At 35.8% G+C, this 25,373-nt stretch overlaps 2 protein-coding genes across 4 annotated transcripts; both read left to right on the forward strand.

The window, feature by feature from the left end:
- Nucleotides 1-286: 286 nt before the first annotated feature.
- Nucleotides 287-6,203, forward strand: ccdc106b (coiled-coil domain containing 106b). Its single transcript, XM_073822210.1, has 6 exons — nucleotides 287-377; nucleotides 1,655-1,753; nucleotides 1,835-2,041; nucleotides 2,122-2,281; nucleotides 2,404-2,615; nucleotides 4,779-6,203. The coding sequence occupies exons 1-6, from the start codon at nucleotides 287-289 to the stop codon at nucleotides 5,093-5,095; spliced, it is 1,086 nt and encodes a 361-aa protein (XP_073678311.1). The 3' UTR covers nucleotides 5,096-6,203.
- Nucleotides 6,204-10,301: 4,098 nt separating this feature from the next.
- On the forward strand, nucleotides 10,302-22,676 carry u2af2b (U2 small nuclear RNA auxiliary factor 2b). 3 transcript variants are annotated; one of them, XM_073822043.1, is made up of 13 exons: nucleotides 10,302-10,764; nucleotides 11,466-11,486; nucleotides 11,744-11,876; nucleotides 12,211-12,246; nucleotides 13,355-13,461; nucleotides 15,765-15,916; nucleotides 16,864-16,980; nucleotides 17,074-17,212; nucleotides 17,491-17,570; nucleotides 19,190-19,312; nucleotides 19,403-19,489; nucleotides 20,503-20,754; nucleotides 20,953-22,676. In XM_073822043.1, exons 1-13 carry the CDS (start codon nucleotides 10,716-10,718, stop codon nucleotides 21,085-21,087), a joined length of 1,431 nt encoding a protein of 476 aa, XP_073678144.1. In that variant the 5' UTR covers nucleotides 10,302-10,715; the 3' UTR covers nucleotides 21,088-22,676. The 3 variants fall into 3 exon arrangements, with proteins under 3 accessions (XP_073678144.1, XP_073678145.1, XP_073678146.1); XM_073822044.1 differs by lacking the exon at nucleotides 12,211-12,246; XM_073822045.1 differs by lacking the exons at nucleotides 11,466-11,486; nucleotides 12,211-12,246.
- The last annotated feature ends 2,697 nt before the right edge of the window (nucleotides 22,677-25,373 follow it).

Consider the following 25,373-nt stretch of genomic DNA (forward strand, 5'->3'; position numbering starts at 1 on the left):
AGTGGAATTAATATATCCAAAACTAATTTAAATATAGCCTACTCGCACATGAAACAATCATCCGTTGCTCTGTCTGACAGACAGGACTGGAGAGACACAAGCAAATTAACTAATGTTTAATTAACTACTTGTTAGTGACTGTTAATGACTAATTAACTACTTAGTTGTCCTTGGTTGTTATTAATTTCATCACGCCCTGCTCTGTATCATGCATTTGCTCTTTTGTATCGGTTTAGTTTAGTTCAGTTCGTAACGTTAGCTGGATTCGTGTTTTTTGAGAGAATTTATGTTTGCTTGTAGGTTTGTGAATATCAGCGAGATCAATGTCACCGAAATCATGATGACTGATACACAGAGAAGCACGAGGAGCTGCAGAGGTCAGATTTAATCCATTTAAAAAAGTCTTTAAACAGGATCAAATGTAGTTTGAAATGGTTTTAGGCGATTTGGAGATATGGAGCTGATTTCTAGTTAGTCAAAAATGGAATAAGCTGATTATTAGCTGGTTGCCAGCTGGTTCCACAAACCAACTTGACCAGTGATTTGTTTTCTGGTTTACCAAGATAAAACCTGACAAATAGTCAGAAAAATCTTTCAAATGGAACAGTTTATTGAAACTTAAAATATTGTAAAATGTCTTTAAAACATTCTTATAATGACACACCAGGCTTTTATGACACAAATAGCCCTCACACTCAAGAAGTAAAACACCTCAAATTTATTCAGAGGGAAAAATATTCAATTTGTTGCTTATATATATATATATATATATTCTATTCTGAAAGCTTATATTTGATATTTATTTTGACCTTATATTTACACTAGCAGTCAAAAGTTTTTGAACAGTAAGATTTTTTTGTGTTTTTTTAAATAAGTCTCTTCTTCCCACCAAGCCTTCATTTGTACAGCAAAAACAGCAACATTTTGAAATATGCTTTTATACATTTAAAAATGTGTTCAAATAGAAAACAGTTATTTTAAATAGTAAAAAATATTTCAAAATTGTACTGTTTTCGCTGCACTTTGAATCAAACAAATGCAGGCTTGGTGAGCAGAAGAGACTTCTTTAAAAAACATAAAAAATCTTACTGTTCAACTTTTGACTGGTAGTGTAAATGTATGTAAATGTAATTTTTTTGCTTTATCTCCCATCAGTATGTTTTAAAAATATATTTAAATGCTTAGTTTTGATCAGAGCTCTGTAGTTTGTATTCAAAACTTACAATGCAATGCTTTACAATAATTGAGAGTTACAAATAAACATTCCTCAAAAGCTTGTTGTATGGTATTTGAACATATCACACTTCAACATATTTTTTCTAAAAAATAATGGAATTTGGATAGTTTCAGATAATTTCAGTTTCTTCAGTCCAGTAAATGTTCATCTTGAAATATTACAATTCAAAAGTTGTTTCTTACATTTACTTGCATAAAGATAAATGTTCCACAACCTGAAAGTGGTCATAGAAGTCATGGAAGTTATGTGGTAGACTATGTACAACAGGTTTTTCTTTTAGGTTTTGATCATGTTGATCATTAAGAAGCCTGAGGGTGGTTAACCAGCTTGGACCAGGAAATAGCCCATTTGGACCTTAAAAATCAGCTACCATCCAACTGATTAATAAACCCAGATTTGACTTGTTCCTGATTACAGGTTTAAAGAATGAAGATGGGTATGAAATTTCCATCCCCTTTGAGGACACCAGCCTGGATGAGTCTGGTTTCTATAATCAAAGTGACCACATCTTCGATGGTATTTACTTCAGCCATGTTGTAACATGTTTGATTATCACAATTGAGGTCTTCACTGTCATATGTTTCAATGCTTCTGCAGAGTCAGCATCAGGTCAGATTCCTCCTTGCAGTCCGTACCTTCTGATTACCAGCCTCCGAGCACAACTGCAGATTTCTCTGGAAAAAAACTCCTGGCTCCAAAAACGCATTGAAGATCTGGAGGAGGAGAGGGACTTTCTGCGCTGCCAACTCGACCGATTTATTTTTACCACCAAGAGTCAGGAGAGCAATGGCATGATAAGAAAAGGTAGCTTTACATGTGCAATGTAGTGTCTTGTAATGTAATAATGCAGTTTTATCTCCAGTGTTATCTTTCTTTAATTTTAGAAATTGAAGCAGAAGATGAGCCTCAATCCACCAGTCATAAGCAGCCCATCAATCTGAAACCACCTGCCCGGAAGACATCCATTCCTTCTCCATCACCCATGAAGACACGCTCTGGAAAAATCCCTACACGCAACCAGAAGCGCAGCAGAAAAAACAGCTAATTAGTTTTCATTTATGTTTTTAGAACTACGTTCTTCTTTTTCTTTAATATAGGTTCAATTCAAATAAAAAAACTGATCTGCAAAGATGATAGTTATTTTTTTTTTTTTACATTTTATTAATCTCAGATCAAGAAGAGGAGGAGGTCATTGAAGAGGAAGAGTATATAGCAGAGGAAGACTATGTGGAAGAGGAGCAGATTGTTACAGATGATGAAGGTGATGAGTCCGAAAGTAAAAGCTCACGTAAGAGTCGTTCAGGCAGGCCAAATGGCCAGACAAGGGTGAAAAGACGACGTGTTTTCCGTATTGCGCGAAGCATGGAAAGACAACGAGGTAAGAAATTCTGTTTTCAGTTTCTATATGGGCCATTCTGCAGAACTGGTGCAAACTGCTGTCCCACAACCAAAGAACGCATTTAAAAGGATTTAAGTATTTAAATCTTAGATGTTTATTAAGATCCTTGTATTATCTATTGAAACCCACAATAATATTTAAAATATTAGTAAGCTTGAAGTTTATTTATATACAGTCAAGCCTGAAATTATTCATACCCCTGGCAAATTCTGACTTAAAGTTACTTTTATTTAACCAGCAAGGTTTTTTTTTGACCGGAAATGACACAGGATGTACAAGAGGCATCTTTGTGGCAACAAAAATATTTCTCAGCTTTTATGTACATTTGAACAAAAAGTGCCATGTCCAAAATTATTCATACCCTTTTCAGTAATCAATAGAAAAGCCTTTATTGGCTATTACAGCAATCAAACGCTTCCTATAATTGTTGACCAGCTTTGTGCATGTCTCCACTGGTGTTTTTGCCTATTCATCTTTAGCGATGAGCTCAAATTTTTTTCAGGTTGGAGGGTCTCCTTTGTCTTAGCCAAGACTGTCCACAAACCAACAGCAGAGAGCTTTTGTTTTTCACCTGTTGAGTTGATTAAAACAGCTGTTCCCAATGAATCAGGGTAATTAGGATGCTTTTGAACAGCTTGGACTATTTGGAATGGTATCGGACTTTGGATTTCCCCGTAGATTGTGACAGATTGCAAAGGGTATGAATAATTTTGGACATGCCACTTTTTGTTCAAATGTAAATAAAAGCTGAGAAATATTTTTTTCCACAATGATGCCTCGTCTTACTATCTTTTGGGAGAAGCCTGTGTCATTTCTTTCTTTCTAACCCTAATCCCTAAATTTCAATTTATAAAAATGATATTGGGGGGAAAAAAATCCATTGCTGTTTTCAAGTTCCAAAAAAATATTTATTTTGTATTTTCTTTGTAAATTAGGGAATTTTATGTAAAAAAAAAACAAAAAACAAAAACGTGCCCTGCATTTTTCATGTCACTATCGAAGCAATGTTTTAGTCCATTTGCTAAGACTGATTTTAAACTACACCCCTACGTTTATGATTAAAACTCTCTCTCATAGCTACAAGGTGTGAGTAGATAGGCCTCATCATTTTGAGGTAAATGTGCTCAAAAGTCTGAAAAATCTGTGTAACTTTAAGGAATGTCACTACGACACCTCTTTTTTCCAGTTTAGCACTTTTTTTGGGTGTTATTCCATAACATTTAGTTTTTATATGCGTACAACTGTTCAGAACTGTGCTAGCTAACCATGTGCTGATTAGCTTCTTTGAGCTAGTTCAAAAGTATCACTACTGAAACAGTCACAACGAAACATTTGGTGAAGTTTCAGTAGTGACGTCATTGGTTTTTTTGGGGTGTTTTTCCATAAAATGTAGTTTTTATATGTACAGCTGTTTAGAACTGTGCTAGATAACCATGTGCTGATTAGCATCTTTGAGCTAGATCTAGAGCTACATGTCGTCATTGTTTCGGTAGTGATGAAAGGGAATGCATGATCCAAATATTTTGGGGAAATAAACAAAATATTAGTACAGTTATGCAAATAAACGGTAAAGTTAAAATTCTGTAATGTGATGTGGTCACTACTGAAAATGTGCAGTCACTACTAAAACATGGAATGTTTTGTCAAAAATAAAGTAAACTGAATTATCAGATGAGATGTTATGATAGTGTTTGGTTTAATATCTATTGAAACGAATGAATCCTTTTTATATAGAAAGATAGGATTCAAAATACAACAAATCTCATAAGTTACACTTGAGATATTAATAAAAATGTAATTGTTATTGATTTACCTCTGAAAAAAAAAAGTTAATAAAATAGCAAAAAATATACATTTACAATGTAGATGTAAGCAAAATCTTGATAGGTCAATATAACTATTTTAATTAAATGATATATTACTGTGTTTCGGTAGTGACAAATTTAGATATATTCCAAAACGTCCTGAAAATACAATATGAGAATTAACTGCACATTTACCTTGGATAATATACAATTTGCATTTGATTTTGACCTTTTTTTTTTTTTTTTTTAAAGACGTTTCCAACTCCTGTAGAATGGCTCATATATAAGTATCTCTCTATATTTAAGAAATAATCAATAACTTCATTTTTGTTTGCAGTTAAGGACCCTGCAGGTGTTCTGCTTCGCTACAATAAGATCCTCGTGACCTATCAGAAGTTGAAGAGCATGTCAAGAGCATTCCAGGTCCACGGGGTTGACCGAAACACTGTCGCCTCCACCACTCCTATTGCTGAAATGCTTTTAGTTGCTCCTGAGAAGGTATCTGAAGTTGGTGAGTTTGATTCCTCCAAGGAAAAGCTTCTGGATTATGCAAGACGCTGCTATAAAGCTCTTGATGAGGACGCTCATGCTAAGGTGCAGGCCTTGAAGAAGAACAGCCTCTTGCTGCCCATTTCATACAGGTTTAGACACTAAATGCATTCCTTTGTGGGGGGAGGAGAAGCCAGTGTGGTTAACATAGTGGTTTGGATACTACGGAGTACATCCAGTGACCTTTAATGGGCTGCTTTTTTCTTTTTGTTCCCTACCTCAGTTCTAGGTCTACACATTGAACTCTGTGCCAACTCTGTTAATGATAGTAATTCTTTAAATAAAGTGTGTAGATTCCAAGAATGGCATGTTGACCAAACATCTGGACAAATAATGTACAGTTTTGAAAGTTTAAAAAGAAAAAAAAAATATGCGGGTGAATAAAAGGAGGAAGAAGAACATTTGTGAGATAAGTAGTCAGCCATTGTATTTGAAGGGTTGCCTGTCTTTATTTTGTATATATGCTTAAGTTATTTATTGTATAATTTTGGAAACTCACTCCTTTTGTAAAAGGGACTTTGTCTTTTTTGTGTTCATAAGTTTGGGGATCACACAAAGTGCCACTTTTCTTTAGTGTCCTGACCATTGTGGTCACATTTGGACGAATTGAGTCAGACTAAAGATTATTTAATAAAAATAAAGTTCTCAGCTTGCTACTAGCTAAAGGAAAAAAGTCATCTTCAGACTTTCTAAACTTAAACTGCAGTTATTTTCCATGCAAAACCTAATGAGAGAAACTTGAAGAACAAAGAGTAGTAGGTTTTGTGTTTAAATCACTTTATCATTGAAATCACTGGGATTTAAGTGTATTGATGCCTTATTAAATAACTGTGGCCCTCCAACACAGTGTTATACTTATAAATCATGTTAGACCCACAACCCCTTATTTAGTTGTAATATGGGACTATTTAAGCACATTTCTTTTTTGTACATAATTTTGTATATAATTTATAAGCGGTGATATTGGAGACAATTGTTTACATTTGTGCACTTTTTGTACACTTTGGGTACTAGTCCCACCAGTCTATTCTTTTGAGATTGTTTGTTTATTAAAATATTATTTATGAGAAAATGTTGTTTACCACATTCCTTGGCTGTTCATAGTATGGATTAAATATAATACTAAAGCAGTGTTAATACATTACAAGGTCACTTTAAAAGCTTAAATGGTGTTTTTGTTATTGTTATTATCTATTATTGTTTTCCTGTTTTATTACGACTATTTATTTCAAAACCGTATCCTACGTTTACTGTACAGAAAATAAAATTCTGTGAACAACATTTCAGCCACAGCTCCAGCATCTATTTATAGTGTAGGGGGCGGGATGCAGATTCTAGAGCATTTGATTGGACAAAGTTGGATGAAAAGCTAAAATGCAGCTTGATGTCATCAAAATCATTGATCCATATTGGTGGAAGTTAGAAACTTAAGGTCACTGCACATTTGAGTCCAATATTTTTGCAAGGTAAAAAAAAATATGACGTCACGTTCTGTCAATCACGTTTACATACCACCTCCAAAACTTTCGTCCATCATAAAAAAGTTTGGATCAGGTTCGATTTACTGCATTTTCGCATCCGTAGCGACCATTTTGATAGGAAAGGATGACAAATACGAAAAAACGCAGTGGTGTATAAAGTACCTGAAAGCCATACTTAAGTAAAAGTACAGATATCTTACCAGAAAACGACTTTGGCAGAAGTTGAAGTCACCGTTTAGAATATTACTTGAGTAAAAGCCTTAAGTACAATAAATATCACATACTTTAATTACAAAAAGTATTTTTTTAATCTTAAATGTCCTTAAGAATTGAAAGTAAAAGTACAAGTATACGCAATTTTATTCGCAACTGCGAGTTTATATCCATTTCTGAGGAAAAAAAGTCAGAATTGTGCGATACATTTGTGCATTTGTGAGGAAAAATGTCAGATTTGTGAGATACAAACTCGCAATTGTGAGAAAACAGAATTGCAAGATACAAACTCGTATTTGTGAGGAAAAAGTTTATATAATCAATTTCTAAAAAAAAAAAAAGAATTCCGAGTTTATATCTTGCAATTCTGATATTATTGCTCACAACTGCAAGTTTATATCGCCCAATTCTGAGAAAAGTCAGAATTGAGTTTGTTTCACGCAATTCTGGGGAAAAAATTCAAAATTGTGAGTTTTATCTCGCAATTCTGACTTTTTCCTGATATAAAAAGTCAGAATTATGAGTTTATAAACTTTGTGTTTGCTCACAAAAACTTTTGAGGGAAAGGCAATATTTTTGTGAGCAAACACTTTCTAGATAGAATGCAATCCTTTTGTGAGATATTCTGACTGAGATCCTGACTTCTGACTATTTTGTAGTAAGTGGTGAATATGTTTCAGGGAAATGCATCGGAGTAAAAGTAAAAAAAAATACTTAAGTACTGTAATGAAGTATTATTACTTTGTTACATTACACCACTGAAAAAAACGCACACAAAAATTTCGGACAATGCAACTTCAGATGGCTCTAAATGATCCCAGCCGAGGAAGAAGGGTCTTATCTAGAAAGACGATTGGTTATTTTCTAAAAACATTTACAATTTATATACTTTTTAACCTCAAATGCTCGTCTTGGCTAGCTCTGCGTGAAATCTGTGTATTCCAGTTCATGACAGTTAGGGTATGTCGAAAAACTTCCATCTCATTTTCTCCTCCACCTTCAAAATTGTCTTATGTCACTGCAGAAGTACCGACCCAGTGTTTACAAAGTGAACATGCAAAGATGATCAAACACCCTTTACAAAAAAAGGTAAAACAGCGATGTAGGGTGATTTTAAAGTTGGAGGAGAAAATGAGATAGGAGTTTTATGAAATACCATAACTGTCATGAACCGGAAAACACAGAGTACAGTACACACAGAGCTAGACAAGATAAGCCATTAAGGTTAAAAAGTATATAAATTGTCATTTTTTTAAGAAAATAAAGAATCGTTTTGCAAGATAAGACCCTTCTTTCCTCAGCTGCGATCGTTAAGAGCCCTTTGAAACTGCATTTTGTAAGTTCAAACTCGGGGGCACCATAGAAGTCCATTATATGGAGAGAAAGCCTGAAATGTTTTCTTCAAAAAACATAATTTCTTTACAACTGAAGAAAGATATGAAAATCTTGGATGACAAGGGGGTGAGTACATTATCTGTAATTTTTTTGTTCTGAAAGTGAACTACTCCTTTAAGGCTAACATACTAAAACCCAAAAAAGTACATTTTGATTTCATGGGGACTTTAAACATATTTCTACCCTGCTGAAAAAAACAGCTAAAACCAGCCTAGGCTGGTTTTAGCTGTGTTTTTCAGCAGGGTAACGCAGTATAGAGCGCATCATTCAGGCATTTTCAACTATTTTCACATCTAGTCTAAGATAATCAAAGCTAAAATGACTTGTGGATGAATAGATGAATAGATGAATAGATAGAAACCAGAGCCGGACAGTAACGGAGTACATTTACTTGAGTACAGTACTTAAGTACAATTTTGAGGGATCTGTACTTTACTCGAGTATCATTTTTGGGGAGTACTCATGGCTTTACTCAAGTACATTTGAGAGGCAAATATTGTACTCTTTACTCCGCTACATTTCTATCCATAACCGTGAGTACCCATTACTTCTTCTAAAAAAAGGAAAAAAGAAAAATCTCGGAAACCCTCAATTTGTTGTTTCCCTCTCAAACGCGATTGGATTGTGCAGGCGCCACTGATTACTATTAGAATAGCCTATCAGCTATTTAATACCTTCAGCTTTTCGCAGGGCTCCAAATTACGACCGTTTTGGTCGCATATGCTCCCAAAATTTAATCTCCGTGACCTCAAATTATATTTGGGAGTGTTTGTGCAAGAAATTATTGTGGCGCGACTTGGTTTCATTTCTTTACAAAACTTTCGCTAGTCTAACTACTGCACAGGCTGCTGTGAGCTGATACAGAGAGTTCTCTCCAACATTACATAACCATTTAAACTTCATCGTTATTCTTAACTTTAATGCAGATTTTAGATATTAGCCGCCAATCTCTGTCTGTCTCTGACACTGCTCTTCACTGAACTAGGAACCGGCCGTTTTTCTCTCTCTCTCTCCCAACCAACCTTAAAGTAATCTCTTGTATTGCAGAATGCACGCTCACCGCCGAGAGTTTAATGGATCGTTAAAACGAAACCAAAAGTAAAACGCGCACGTGCATTCAAAAGCAATTTTAATACCCCACATTTAGAGAGCGACTCCCCAATGAGCGCAAATTTGGCTACATAAAATATCTAGGCTGTTACTAATATGTGGGCTATAATAAGTTGTGTAGTTGTCTAACTGTATCATGCTTGAAAAATTCAGTCTCTATTTGCACTTTAAATATTGAAAGAGTAGTCTACTTAGATTATGGCTGTATTTATTGTCTACACGACTAAGAAAGAACTGTGTCGTTTATTATTTTGTGTTATTTATACTGTAGATTGTTTAAACATTCAGTGGTTGCCTCTAATTTAAATTGCCGTATCTATAGTAGAGAAAATAAACATTCAACCTGTGGCCCCAGTTCAGAGTTGTGTCAGAACATTGCTATATTGCCTTCTTTGCTGGTTTACGTTTATTGATTTGATTGATGAAAAAACAGAGAAACTCACATGTACACACAACCGTTAGCTGAATTTTCTTTTCTGATATTACACATTAATGTATGCTGAGCATTTGCTTTGATGTTCTTGAGTATGCGGTGTGTTTAACACAGTCAGGTTCAAATGTGAAAAAATGCAAAAAATCCATTAAAACTCTAGCAGAGGTTTGTCAGAGCATTGCCATTGTGCTATTGCCTTGTGGGCAAGTAAGAAATGTTAAATAAAGCAACATGGTAAAAAGATGAAAATGACTTGATTTTACTTTCAATTCCTTTTACATTCTCCAAGGTATTAACATTTTTCATAACTTCATGTTGAACATTTCTGTACATAAATGTAAGCACTGTGGCAGTAGTAATGCAATATTTAGAAAATGTACTCTTGTACTCTTGATACTCAAGTACTTTTAAAAACAAGTACTTCAGTACTTTTACTTAAGTAGACATCTGACTGTAGTACTTTTACTTGTACTTGAGTAAAATTTAGCAAGGGGTATCTGTACTTTTACTCAAGTAACGAAGCTGTGTACTCTGTCCACCTCTGATAGAAACAGAGAAACACTTCACCAACCGCCACAAAACGACAAAAGAAGAACAAAACACATTCCCCCAGGCCTGTAGGGGGCGCACGGCACCGCAGCTCTTGTTCAGAGTGAGTTTTGGTGCGGGGAAGAAACGATCAGCGCATCCGCCAACGCGGAGTAAGCGGTTAGCCTCTTTGGCCAAGACGGGCAAGACTTCAGCACAGTCAATAATGACAAATAACTGCATTTGACTATCAGGGAATATATCTAAAGAGCAAATTATTACATATAAGCGATTAAATCATCTGTTTGACCGACGCGAACCTTTCATTTTCCTCCATCCTGCACCGATTGGACTTAGCATTAGCAGCTAACAGCCATCTCAAGCGACGCGTTTATTTCCCTCAGCACGAATTTACGCGTTTTGGAAAAGTATATATGCTGGTGTAACATTTTAAAACATCTGTATTTTTATACTCAGTCCCTTTAAATTGCGTGTGACTGAGAAAGCTATCTATAAGCGAAAGAGCGTGTTAACTGAAGTTTCAGCTTCAGACCAAAACACCAGGATGTCTGATTTTGATGAATTCGAGAGACAGTTATCTGAAAACAAACAAGGTGAGTATAAATGTTCACTACTGACTTCAAGGAACAATAATCACGCGCATAACGTCGTTAATAACTAAACATAGTGTCTGTTGTCAGTATAAATAGTCACATATTGACGCTTAAGGTAATGAAACTCATTCAGCACTCGAAGGATTTTGGTTGACTTATGCTTAACTTATAAAGAAAAGAGATCAAGAAAGCTGTAAATGTGCGTAAACATCTGAGAATTGTTAATTGTTGCTGTTTATTTAAATTTAAAGTTATTTAAATTAATTTATACACAGTTGTTTGGATATAAAAGTGTCAACAAAAGCACAATACACTTATTAAATCTTATATTGTTATAATGTTTTGTAGTCACAATTGATTCTTTAAAAACACACCTCAACATAAAGTGCTGAGAGAGTTTTATATTTCAAACCTCAGCTCGCTTGTTGTAATTGTCCTAGAAATTCTATGCCATTTAAAGCTAACATAATCAGCTTGTAACTAAAGGCTTTGTATGTAGATCACCTTTCATTAGTGACACATTCTGTATTCTGCTTGTAGGACTTATAAGTCGTTTGCAATAACTTCCTGTGTCCCTCCAATTTACAGCATTTTTGTTGTTTTTCGGTTTGTTATTGTTAAGCGACATTGAAACAATCTGTATTGTATAAAGCCCTGTATACATAAAGGTGACTTGACCTCTCTCATTCTCTTCCGCACAGGTGACAGTCTAAACGGTCATGGTGGGTATCCCAAAAAAGCATGCACAACTTGTCTCTGTCCTTTCCATCTAATCTTTCTTTTTTCCCTCTAGATACTCACTGTGAAAACTGAAAAGCTGCATAATATTGTGCCAGATCACATATTTTCTTTCATTCTGCAGCTGGATTGGGCTTTCTCTTCTTTTTCCTTATACTTTCCTTACTCCTGTTTGCTTCAGGATTCAGGAACCGAACCTGCAACTTTTTCTGATGTTTTTCATGTCTTCATTCTGTCACAGAGCGGGACAAGGAGAACCGGCACCGGCGACGCAGCCCATCACGCAGTCGCAGTCGAGAGAGGAAAAGGAGAAGCAGAGAGAGGAGAAGTAGGGAACGCCGCAGTGACAGCAAGGACCGCCGCCATAGACGCAGGTGAGAGAGGGGATGTTGTAAAATGAATATTAGCACTGTTCAAGACTCAACAATAAAGCATGGTTCAGTCCAGAGGGAGAGCGTTAGGCTGGTTGGTGTAAATGCATATAATGAAAAGTTAAGGCCAGCAGAATGAAGTCTCATTGTTGAGCCGTATGAGTCACTTTATGCCCTGAATGTAAAACTGAAGTAGTGTACAGTAAACAAGAATAAAGCAGGTTACCCAGTAAAATCATTAGTCCTGCTTTTAAACCTCATCCATTTGTTTATGTACATGGTTTAAGCTACTGCAAAGTAGCTACATGTCAAACCCTGTTCTTAAATGTCATTTCAGTGATCATACACAGAACCATCCCCAAGACAATGTCAGGTAATATTGCAGATGTGCTGACCCAGTTTTTTTTTTTTTTTTTTTTAACATCTTACAAATCCAAGTGTTATGACTGTTTGAAGGCGTTTGTCAGGTGAATCAGGACTCTCAGTTTTGTATTAAAGAAATAGTTGAATATTTGCTAAAATAATTTCTCACTCTCAAGGCATGTAGGACAAGATGTAGATGAGTTTGTTTCATCATCAAAACATATTTTAAGAACATTTTAGCATTGCAGGTTACTTGTTCACCAATGGATCCTCTGCAGTAAATGGGGGCTGTCAGAATGAGAGTCCAAATAGCTGCTAAAAACATCACAATCCACAACACTCCAGTCCATTAATTAACGTCCTGTGAAGTGAAAAGCATCGTTTTTTTTTAGAGAAATATGCATAGATCAAGCACTGTTTACAAGCGAAAACAGTTCAAAACAAATATGCCAAAACAAAAAAACAAACAAAAAAAAATTTAGATGTAAGAGGATAACAGGGGTTGATATTTTCACTGGAGGAAGCATTAATATAGACTATATTTTGCCCAGAAGTGACAGTTAAAAGTTAAAATGACTTAATACTGGATTTGTTTCTTACAAACACACAGCTTTTTGCTTTGAAATATGTTATTGGTTGAATTAAGTCATGTGGATTGTTAGGTTTTTATCAGCTGTTTGGACTGTCATTCTGACGGCACACATTCGGCTACAGAGGATCTGTTGGTGAGTAGGTAATGTAATGCTAAATTTCCCAAAATCTATTTTGATGAATAAAAAAACTCAAACTACATCTTGTATGGTCTGAGGGTGAGTAAATTTAGGCCAATTTACATATTTTTTGGGTGAAATGTTCTTTTAAAAGCCTACTCTGTGATGGCATTTCGTTAGGTAAAATCTTTTTGATCAGTGCTAATTGTAAGTATTGTGGTTTATTATTATGCAGTATTTTTATTTTGTGATTTAATTTCTACTTTTCACTAGGATTTAAAGGGTAATATAATAATGAGTCTTAGCTCTGTCAGAAAAAAAATGTCCTTGAACATTTAATACACCAGTTAGATACAAATGAATGAACTTTAGTCCCTTTCTTTTTCTCTACGCCTTTCTGTAAATCAGCCGTTCTCCTCATCGGGAGAAAAAGAAGATAAAAATCAAGAAGTACTGGGATGTACCACCTCCTGGCTTTGAGCATATTACACCCATGCAGTACAAGGCAATGCAAGGTGAGGGACATGATATAAAACACTACCCAATGTCCAATCATTTTATTCACTAAGTAGAGGTGTGTGTTATACCGATTGAAACAATGCACAGAAATGTGTAGAAAACTACAAATAAAAATAAAAATAACATTTTAAATGACGTTTTATTATTTATTTTGCTATATCATTTCTATATTATGCTAGAATATTGGAGTTAAAAAAAATCATATCACCCACCCCATCACTAAGTATTATTTATTAGAGATCGACCGATATATCAATTTACCGATATTTTTCCCGATACTTAAGCATTTTACCATAATCGGTTATCGGTTTTGTAATATCGGGTTCACCGATAAACGCCGCCATCTTGTGGGTGTTTTGAGAATTACACGCATGATCGCCGTTGCAGCACCGCGTCTGAGGGGAAACAACAGCTGCGTGCACAGGTATAGTATACTAACTTGCTTTGCTATATTTAGTAAACTTTATTTAACATAACAGCTATTAATGCACAGATTAGATGTGTTACATAAATGACTGATATGTAGTTTATGCAGATTGTCTCTAAGAAATAAAGACAAACTCACAGAGTCACGCAAGATAATCCATCAAATCCTGTCACAATCGTGACCTGAATTAAATAATATACAGCCATGAATAAGCACATGTTGTAAATAAAAGCCCTGAATTTAATTCTCTCTCTGTTGTCTACATGCTCATTATTAGTCTCGTGAAGTCGGAGTCACGAATGCTAAAATAAACCGTCATGTCCTGTTCCAATAAAGACGCAACTTGCCTGAATTAAATACAGCCACTAATGAGCGTCTATATGCTCATCATTCGTCTCGTGAAGTGGCTTCCATTTTGCTGTTCACTCACCAGGTTGATGCTCATGAAATGCTCCAGCACAGCCACCGCATGTAACTTTTAACAAGATTCACTAAAACACCCCGAATTATATTAACATTTACTATATAACCATCATTCCGCTAATAAACATCTTCTAAATAAATATAACTAAGAAATTGAATGCGCTTTGTCAGCATGCGTTTCATAATCTAGAACGACAAAAACATTTTTTTTTCTTTCAAAAACATAATTGTGATATAACATAAGAAATGCAATAAAAATGATGTTTTGTTTGTTATATTTCAATATTTCAGAATACTAATCAGTAAATTAACATTATTCTTCACTCTTTAGCCTATAAACAGCTTTATAAACCTAATAAAATTGAAGTTTAAAATGAAGTTACATTTCTGCAAGGTTGATATGACTCCTGTGCTAGAAGACAGACATTCTATATTTATTTTGCTTATTGGTAATGTTAGTGTTGCTGCTCATGCTTTTCATAAAATATTTTATTGTTGTAATATGAATATTAAATTTAACATGAAAGACTGCTAACATTCAACATTTTTTTTTTAAGATGACCAAAATAAAAAATAGACAGCAAAGTGAAGTATGGACTTATGCTGCGTTCCAGGCAGGTTTTTTAACTGGTAAATCACCACTTCAAACCACGACTCACGACTTTGTAGCGTTCCAGGCAAGTCAAGCCAAACTGCCTGGGCACATTTATGAATTACTATTATTTTTATATTATTATTAATTTGATTGCAACGTTATATTGTCCTAAGCTCTATTTTTCCACCATGTGCCACTTGCATAAACACCGCTCCCATTAGGGCTGACATTTGTTGTTTCGCGGGCTATGTTACGTCAGAACTCGTAACTGGGAGTCCATCGATCTAGTACGAGTTCACGAGTGGGAAGTCACAGGTTTGACTGCCGTTTCAGTGCACTTTCACTGGTAGAAGGTCGGAAAAACACGAGTTATGGGTTGTCTGGAACGCGGCATTACTTCACTCAGTCATTGCCAGGGCTGAGTTTGCAAAGAATTCCAAATGAATGTGAGCATGGGGTCAAAATCTAAAACAACAAAAAATACCTCCAACCTGTGGACTCACCTAAAGATACATCACTCAACTATGCAAGGAGGGAGTGATTGTTATAAAGAGATTGTTGTTCAGTTCAGTGGTGTTGTAATCATTGTGTCAAAAACAGAAGTATAATAGTAAATAAATATCGGTTATGAATATTGGTTATCGGGCACATAAACATGCAAATAATTGGTATCGGTATCGGTAATAAAAAATCAGTATCGGTCGATCACTATTATTTATTCTCTTCCCTCACTTTCTTAGATTTTCTTATTTATTTTGGTTCAGGTCTTTACAAAGCTCTCCTGATAATAACAATGTAGTTAAGTCATTCATGTTCTGTTGCTAATGCAATTACTTTCTCTGTCTCTCCCTCAGCTGCTGGTCAGATCCCCGCTACCGCTTTGCTGCCCACCATGACGCCAGACGGCCTGGCAGTAACGCCGACCCCTGTACCCGTAGTGGGCAGTCAGATGACTCGCCAGGCTCGCAGACTTTACGTTGGCAACATCCCATTTGGCATCACGGAGGTGTTAAATGAATGCTATTCACATATTAGAATTACTCTGCAGGGCTTTGGAGAACAGATCCACATAGAGATCGCTGGCAGAATTAGATGTATTATGCAGAAGCATATTGTGGATTTATTTTTGCATTCTCATTTCCTCTGTTTTTACATTTAGATTACACTTGCCGTCATCTAATACTCGCTTAAAGGAGAAGTTCAATTCCACAACACAAATTTCCAGATAATTTACTCACCCCCTTGTCATCCAAGATGTTCATGTCTTTCTTTCTTCAGCTGTAAGGAAATAGTTTGAGGAAAACATTTCAGGATTTCTCTCCATATAGTAGACTTCCATGGTGCCCTCAGATTTGAACTTCCAAAATGCAGCTTCAAAGGGCTCTAAATGTTCCCAGCAGAGAAAGAAGGGTCTTAATCTAATAAATTAATAATTAATTAATAAATTAATAAATAATTAATGTAGTGAAACAATTTTTATACTTTTTAATCTCAAACGACCCTTCTTCCTCGGCTGGGATTGTTTAGAGCCCTTTAAAGCTGCATTTGAACTGCATTTTGGAAGTTCAAACTCGGAGACCCTATAGAAGTCCACTATATGGAGAAAGAAAGACATGAACATCTTGGATGACAAGGGGGTGAGTAAATTATCTGTAAATTTTTGTTCTGGAAGTGAACTTCTCCCATAAATATAATCTTTAAATGTAATAACACTGCTAAATATAGTTTAGAAAGTCTTGATATAATCAAATTTTAAAAAGTTGTTTTTAGTGTGTTTTTTCTTATTTACACACACATAAATAGTATACACTAATATAATCCTTTGTTTCTAATATGTAAATATATATTTATGTTATTATTATTGGTGCATCCCTTTTAACACTACAAATGTCCTTGCATTATATAACAAACTCAAATTTTTTCCATAGCTCACCTAACATTCCTCTTCCGCAGGAATCTATGATGGACTTTTTCAATGCCCAGATGAGACTCGGTGGTCTGACTCAGGCCCCAGGAAACCCTGTCCTCGCCGTCCAGATTAATCAGGACAAGAACTTTGCTTTCCTTGAGGTGGGAAACACTTGTATACACTAACAGAGGCTTATATTTCTAATGAATGGGTAAGCTGGGTTCCTTACAGTTTTCCTCCAATCAACTCTTTAGTTCCGATCGGTGGATGAAACCACGCAGGCTATGGCGTTTGATGGCATCATCTTCCAGGGGCAGAGTTTAAAGATTCGCCGGCCACATGACTATCAGCCGCTGCCTGGCATGAGCGAGAATCCCAGCGTATATGTGCCGGGTATGAAGACTTTGCATTTCCTTCTTTACTCTATGATCTCAGATCACAACAAACATGACTTTTTTTAATCACAAATGGCTTTAGCATACATTTGTATTACATTCGCATTTCCAGGTGAATGAATTTTATTTAAAGTTGACCCTAAGAAAATGAGCATGTTAGCATGCTGTAATTTCTCTTTATTTCAACCCCCCATTTAAGCCTTTAGTCTATTTTTCTCTTCCTTTTCTTCTGTAAGTCAATTGTCTGTTAATGGCTGTTCTCCATCTGCTCCACAGGTGTGGTGTCCACTGTTGTACCAGACTCTATTCACAAGCTTTTCATTGGTGGTTTGCCAAACTATCTCAATGACGACCAGGTTTGTTACAGTTTTTTTTAGTAGAAAGTCTATATAAGACTTTATGCATCAGAGCATATTTTAACCAATTTTATCAAGTCTTTTTAGATAAAAGAGCCTAATGTACTATGAAAACATATATTTATATTTTATTGTAAAGAAAAGAGCTACCGTTTATTAAAACTAAACCAGTAGTTTTCAACCAAGGGACCGGGACCTATTGGGGGCCTCAGCAAACTTTCAAGGAGACATCAAGATGATTAAAAATAAGATAAAGCAAGTTTTGAAATGGGCTAAAACAGCTTTCAGGCACTTTCTTATTTTAATTCATCCCTTTAACAACTGTATTTTTCTTTGGAGAGACAATATTCACATTGTTTAGGAAAACCTGAATATGTCAAGTAGCCTAGTTTTAATAATGTAACTTTTAAAGGGAACCCTGGGTATTAAGACTTGTATGGCTTAATGCAACGTAAATTATATTTCTTACTGAAATATGTAGCAGAAAACCAATGACTTGAATTTTATGAAAACTCCACATCGTTTTATACATATTTTGGACTATGGGAGGCACCATTATTTCGGTGACGTAAAATGACTGCACTCGGTGAGTTACTGGCGCTACCTTTTGCTATTTTTACTGCAACACAACTATAAAAAAATACTGATACGATGGCACATTGTGCAGCTTTTAGTTGTAATTTTCATTCGAAGGGCAACAAGAGAAGTGATGTAAGTCTTCACTGCTTTCCTTGCTGTAAGAAGAGGAGATAAAAATGGGAAGATGCCTGTGAATGAAAAAAAACTTCCTAAAGACCCGCGTCTTTCTTTTCTCCACTTTAGCCCTGATGCCTTTGAGGCTTTTAGTAGACCACAGCTACTGAAAGAGCTTACAAACGACAGTGAACGCTTATATCCATCACCACCTGTAAGCTCTTTCGGTAGCTTGTGGTCATCGTATAGTATTTTATTTTCTGAGTTTTGTATTCCGAGTTGCGTTGTGGGAAAAATAGCAACGGGTAGTGGCTGTAGCTCACAGAGTGCAACGATTTCACGTCATAATGGTGCCCCCCCCCAAAGTCCAAAATATGTGTAAAACGATGTGGATTTTTTTAAATAACGTGAATCTTTCATGGGTTTTCTACTACATATTTGCATTTACATTATATTAAGCCATACAAGTCTTAATACCTGGGGTTCACCTTTATTAATTCTTGACCTAGAAATGATCATGGTAATTAATAAAACAACTGGAAAAGTCATAGGGCCTTCAAATATTGTTGTGGACAGTGTAGGGCCTTGGGGTCAAAAAGGTTAAGAATCACTGAACTAAACTGCACAAAATAATTAGTAAGTTTTATTTAAATAATGAGCTTGGTGGATGGATTGCATTATTTCTAAACCCCATAAGAACTAACAATAATATGTGGTAAAGTTTGCCAAGATTTCTGCTTGTCTTGGCTGTGTGTAGATCACGAGACATGAGAAATAAGCAGCAGGGGTTAATTTTTAAAAAGGTAACCAATTATTTGTGTGGCACAGGTTGTTTTGGGACAAGGCAAAAAAAAATTCTGTTACTTTTTTTCTTGCTTATGTTAGGTGTAATGTAACAATCTGAATTAGTTTATTTATGTCCTCAGGTTAAAGAATTGTTAACCTCTTTTGGACCTCTCAAAGCCTTCAATTTGGTTAAGGACAGTGCTACTGGCCTCTCAAAGGGCTATGCTTTCTGTGAATATGTGGATGTTAACATCAATGATCAGGTGAGTTGGCATAGTTAGATTTTCCACTGTATCCATGGATTTTAACATCCTTTGGCCCATTTTAAGTTAATCCGTTAATATTTTTTCCAGGCTATTGCAGGACTGAATGGAATGCAGTTAGCAGATAAGAAGCTGCTGGTTCAGAGGGCAAGTGTTGGAGCCAAGAATGCCACACTGGTAAGCATGGAGTTCAACTTAAAAAAAAAAAATCGTTTTAAAACATACGTATTGAATGCTAGTGTATACGCTACCAGTCAAAAGTTTTTTGTTTTTTAAAGAAGACTCTTCTGCTCACCAAGCTTGCATTTATTTTATCGAAAGTACAGCAAAAGCAGTAACATTTTGGAATATTTTTACTATTTAAAATAACAGATTTCTATTTGAATGTATTTTAAAGTGTAATTTATTTCTGTGATTTCAAAGCTGAATTTTTAGCATCATAACTCCAGTCACATGATCCTTCAGAAATCATTCTAATATTCTGATTTGCTGCTCAAAAAACATTTATTATTATTATGTTGAAAACAGCTGAGTAGAATTTGTCAGGTTTCTTAAATGAATATAAAGTTCAGAGGAACAGCATTTATAAATGTCTTTATCATCACTTCTGATCAATTTAAAGCATCCTTGCTAAATAAAAGTATTAATTTCTATAACTTAAAAAAAAAGATTATACTGACAATAATGTTACGAAAGCTTTTTATTTCAGATGTTAATCTTTTAATCTTTCTGTTCATTAAAGAATCCTGAAAAACATGTACTCAACTGTTTATTATTGATGATGATAATAATAATAATAATAATAATACAATTGTTATTGTAAAGCAAATCTTCATATTAAAGTGATTTCTGAAGGATCATGTCACACTCAAATAGTCTCAAAAGTGACTATTAAAATAGAAAGCAGTAAAAAAAAATTCAGACTGTTACTGTTTTTGCTGTACTTTGGATCAAACAAATGCAGGCTTGGTGAGCGGAAGGGACTTCTTTGAAAAACATAAAAAATGTTACTGTTCAAAAACTTTTGACTGAGAGTATATGTTCTTGGTGTCATCCGTGCATGTTGTTCCAAAAAGAAGTCTTTCATAAAATGACAAAAACCTTGATGCAGGTGTTCATTATTTTAAAATGCATAAATGAATCTCAAGCTGTCTTCTTCTTTTGTTTTTCCATTCATTAACCTTCTGTAGACGAGCATAAATGAGACTCCGGTGACGTTGCAAGTGCCGGGGATGATGACGAACCCCATGATGCAGATGGGTGGCATTCCCACTGAGGTCCTTTGCCTAATGAACATGGTGGCTCCAGAGGAGCTCCTGGATGATGAGGAATACGAGGAGATAGTGGAGGACGTCAAGGAAGAGTGCTCCAAATACGGCCAGGTCAAGAGCATAGAGATCCCTCGGCCTGTCGACGGCCTTGAGGTCCCTGGAACCGGCAAGGTAAGCATGCTTCTGTACCAAACCAGCTCAAGTGATGAATGGAGGCCATGGGCTTGGGGTCAAACTTCTTCTGTGGTTCTTCGGTCCTTACGTAGGCGCTGATTAAAGCACTTTGACTTCAAACCCTCCAGCAATGAGCATCTGGTAGCGCTACACAAACATACACAAACCATCTCATGATTTGCTTTGTTTTTCCAGATCTTTGTGGAGTTCACAACTGTTTTCGACTCCCAGAAAGCCATGCAGGCCTTAACGGGGAGAAAGTTCGCCAACAGGGTGGTGGTGACCAAGTACTGCGATCCAGATGCTTACCACCGCCGAGACTTCTGGTAGAGGATGAGAGCAAGAAAAATTGGGTGGATTAGCAGCTTCGCGATAACTCATAAAAAGAAAGTGAAATTGAGGCAGAGATGACAAAAGGGGGATCATTTTTTTTTTTTTGTACTCTTTAAAAAAGCCAAAAGCTGAATGTTCTGTTTTTTTTGTTTTTTGTTTTTTTTAGGCTAAGATGATTTGTGAGCAATTACAGGAGGGCTTTTGCTTTTGTTTGTATTTTAAGAACATTAGCGGGAGATATTCTCTGTTATACTGATTATACTTATTCTGTTAATAAAATTACTATTTTTTAATTGTATACCGAAACAAATGATGTAAAATCGTGACCATCAGAGAAGACGAAAGAACTATTGATGCCCAACCAAATGTTTATGTGTTCATATTAGCCAGATAATTCAAATGAAAATGTCATATTCCGGTCTCTTACCTTGTTTTTATCTCATTTTATTTCTCATTTGAATATCCCACTTTGACGGATCCTTCTCAGAAGTCATTCGTCTTCTCTGTTGGCCGACTCGCAGCGTCTCCCTCCCGTTTTGTATCTTTTTGCAGTTCATATCTCCAGGTATTAGATTGTCCCAGTTTTTGTCTGGTTTTGTTCTTAAACTTGGTCTCTTCCATGCATATCACCAACTCATTAGCCGGTGATGACATTTGTCCAGTGTGGCACCTTTTCTGTATTTGTGATGTTTTTTTTTCTCTCTCTCAGTATAATAGGCCACTTTTGATAATAAAACTCTTGGAAGTATGATCAATTTTGAATCTGGTTGTCATTGGTTTGCGAGGCGCCGCATGCTACTGTTAAGAAGCGATATGTAACATTTTGTACTTCATTTTTGGCTTACATTCTAAACTAAACCAATTTTTCCTTTGCACATCTTTTGAGTTTTATGTTGCTTATTGCTTCTTACACAGCACTATCAGTACATTTGCTGATTTATTAAAATATTACTATGATCATTTAGTGAATGCTAATATTTGAAATCAGTAGATTGAAATAATACACAAGTGTCTAAAATCAATGATAGATTTTTGAATGTTTCCATTTAAGAACTATTTCATGTTCTCTTTTCCAAAGCCTCTGAAGTTTATTTGGGTTGTGAAGGTGATTGCTTCATCATAGTCTAAGTTTTAGGAGACCAGATTGAACTGGGGTGTATTGAGATGATAGTTGTGCTGATCTGGTTTTATGACGTCTTGTGAATCTGAACCAAAGTTGATCACTTCTTTCTCCCCTTCTTTCTCTGTGTAAAGCTAAAGGGTTTATCACTGCCGTGCAGCAACATGCTGCAAACACGTTTTTTACTAGTGTGTTCTGATTTAAGCCAGTTTTTTATGTTGTGCTGTTGCGTTTAAATCTACTCTAATCATGTTTGTGGTGGTTTCAACATCGAGGAGTGTTAACAAGCGTGTTTGGTAGAAAACTGAATAGGCCTATTGTGTGTTTTTGTCAGCTTGGACAATTATGCTCGTAGTGTGTTGATATGTCTGTTTCAGTCTCATTCTCTCTGTTGATTGAATACGTTTGGTAATGTCTTGATTTTCTTATTATGCAAACAGTAGTAAAATGCTTTTACAACAATCAACAGTCTTTTAGTGGAATAGTGTTTTATTTCACTTGAAAAAGAACCAACCGGCATCCTATTTGAGAAAATTGAAATATCACATTTATATTTATATATTTAGATTCATATTTATATTTATACCAGTCAAACGTTTTTGAACAGTAAGATTTTTAATGTTTTTAAAGAAGTCTTTTCTGCTCACCAAACCTGCATTTATTTGATTCAAAATACAGCAAAGGCAGTAATATTGTGAAATATTTTCACTATTTAAAATAACTGCTTTCTGTTTGTAAATCTATTTTAAAAATGTAACTTATTCCAGTGATCAGACCTACATTTTTAGCATCATTACTTTAGTCTTCAGTGCCACAAGATCCTTCAGAAATTATTCATCAAGAAAAATTTATTATCAATATTTAAAACAGTTGAGTACATTTTTCAGGATTCTTTGATGAATAGAAAGATCCTAAGATCAGCATTTATCTGAAATAAAAGGCTTTTGTAACATACACTATACCGTTTAAAAGCTTGGTGGCAGTTAATTTTTTTTAGGGGAAAGAAATTATAGAAATTAATTCTTTTATTTAGCAAAGATGCTTTAAATTGATCAAAAGTGACGATAATTTTACAAAAGATTTCTATTTCAGGTAAATGCTGTTTTTCTGAACTTTCTATTCGTCCAAGAAACCTAAAAAAATTCTACTCAGCTGTTTTCAGCATAATAATAATGTTTTTTGAGCAGCAAATCTAAATATAGGAAAATGTTTTCTAAAGGATCATGTGACTGGAGTACGGATTCTAAAAATTAAGCTTCGAAATCACAGGAATAAATTATATTTTAAAATACATTCAAATAGAAAACCGTTATTTAAAATAGTAAAAATACTTCAATTTTACTGTTTTGCTGTATTTTGGATCAAGTAAATGCAGTCTTGGTGAGCAGACAAGACTTAAAAAAAATCTTACTGTTTAAAAACTTTTGACTGGTAGTGTACTATTATAATATTATTATAATTTTCTACCTATTTTTTTTACCATTTCTAAATACACAAACATGCATGTACAGTATCTCACAAAAGTGAGTACACCCCTCACATTTCAGCAACCATTTTAGTATCTTCTCAAGGAACAATACTATAGAAATGAAACTTGGATATATTTTAGAGTAGTCAGTGTGCAGCTTGTATAGCAGTATAGATTTATTGTCCATTATTGTCAAAATAGCTGACAACAAAAGTGAGTACACCCTAATGGCGCTTTTCCACTACACAGTACCAGCTCGCCTCGGCTCGGCTCTGTTTGGTTTTCCACTGTGTAAAAGTTGTACCTGTACCGGCTTCCAGGTACTTTTTTTCGTACCACCTCCGGCGAGGTTCCAAGCGAGCTGAGGCGATACTAAAATGTGACGTGAAAACACAGCAGACTGCTGATTGGTCAGAGAGAATCGTCACTATTCACTGTGTCATCATTGCACGCGCCAGCAATAGTATCCAGAATAACCCCGCCATTTTTAAAAAGTTTGGCCAGAGATTGCGTGACATATCCAATCCATTACATATTATGGCAACTCGGAAGAATACGCCGTGGTCAAACGAGGAGGTCCAGACAGCGGGTGTGTGTCGCATAGAAGATTACATCACGGCAGTTTCTTGCAGCGTCGCTATGACAACCAGGTACTATTGTGGAGGTACAGGTACTACTTTTACACAGTGGAAAACCAAACAGAGCCGAGTCGAGCCTAGGCGAGCTGGTACTGTGTAGTGGAAAAGCGCCATAAGTGAACTTGTCCAAAGTGTCAATATATTGTGTTAGCACCATTGTTATCTGGCACTGCCTTAATCATCCTGGGCATGGAATTGACCAGAGCTGCACAGGTTGTTGCTGTGATCCTCTTCCGCTCCTCACGGAGCTGCTGGATGTTAGACACATGGTGCTTCTCCACCATACGCTTGAGGATGCCCCACAGGTGCTTAATAGGGTTCAGGTCTGGAAGCATACTTGGCCATCCCATCACCTTCAGCTTCCTCAGCAAGGCTGTTGTCATCTTGGTGGTGTGTTTGGATTGAATCCATGTTTCCCTCAATGAACTGCAGGATCCCCAGTACCAGCAGCACTCATGCAGCCCCAGACCATGATGCTACCACCATTATGCTTGACTGAGGGCAAGACACAATTTTCTTGGTACTCCTCACCAGGGCATCGCCACACGTGCTGGACACCATCTGAGCCAAACAAGTTTATCTTATAGTCTCATCAGACCACAGGACATGGTTCCAGTAATTCATGCTCTTGGACAGGTTGTCTTCAGCAAAGTGTTTGCGGGCTTTCTTGTGAGCCAGCTTCTGATGAGACTTCCTTCTGGGACGACAACTATGCAAACCGACTTGTTGCAGTGTGTGGCGTATGGTCTGAGCACTGACAAGCTGACCTTCTACTTCTGCAACCTCTAAAGCAATGCTGGCAGCACTCGTGTATCTGTTTTTTGAAGCCAGATTTTGCACCTGACACACAGAATGAGTGAAATCTCTGTATGACTCTGACCACTGTAGTGTAACTTGGTTTCAGGGTGTTACTGGTCCTCTAATAGCCTTCGCCATCTTTGTGGAGAGCAACAATTCTAATTCTCAAAGCCAGTGGCCAGTATGAGAGAATTGTACTTAAAGCACCTAATTTTAACTTTTAACTTTGTATGGTCCTGTCAAGTAGACAAAAACATAA

The sequence above is a fragment of the Garra rufa genome, chromosome 17, assembly GCF_049309525.1.
Source record: "Garra rufa chromosome 17, GarRuf1.0, whole genome shotgun sequence".
Taxonomy (NCBI): domain Eukaryota; kingdom Metazoa; phylum Chordata; class Actinopteri; order Cypriniformes; family Cyprinidae; genus Garra; species Garra rufa.

What these genes read in the sequence shown, in the direction of transcription:
- ccdc106b (XM_073822210.1), top strand. Translation starts at nt 287, where the DNA reads ATGTTTGCTTGTAGGTTTGTGAATATCAGCGAGATCAATGTCACCGAA. An exon ending in CAATGGCATGATAAGAAAAG is followed by an intron (nt 2,042 to 2,121) that starts GTAGCTTTACAT and finishes CTTTAATTTTAG; the next exon opens with AAATTGAAGCAGAAGATGAG. An exon ending in AAGCATGGAAAGACAACGAG is followed by an intron (nt 2,616 to 4,778) that starts GTAAGAAATTCT and finishes TTTTGTTTGCAG; the next exon opens with TTAAGGACCCTGCAGGTGTT.
- u2af2b (XM_073822043.1), top strand. Translation starts at nt 10,716, where the DNA reads ATGTCTGATTTTGATGAATTCGAGAGACAGTTATCTGAAAACAAACAA. An exon ending in GACCGCCGCCATAGACGCAG is followed by an intron (nt 11,877 to 12,210) that starts GTGAGAGAGGGG and finishes ATGTCATTTCAG; the next exon opens with TGATCATACACAGAACCATC. An exon ending in GAGCCAAGAATGCCACACTG is followed by an intron (nt 19,490 to 20,502) that starts GTAAGCATGGAG and finishes AACCTTCTGTAG; the next exon opens with ACGAGCATAAATGAGACTCC.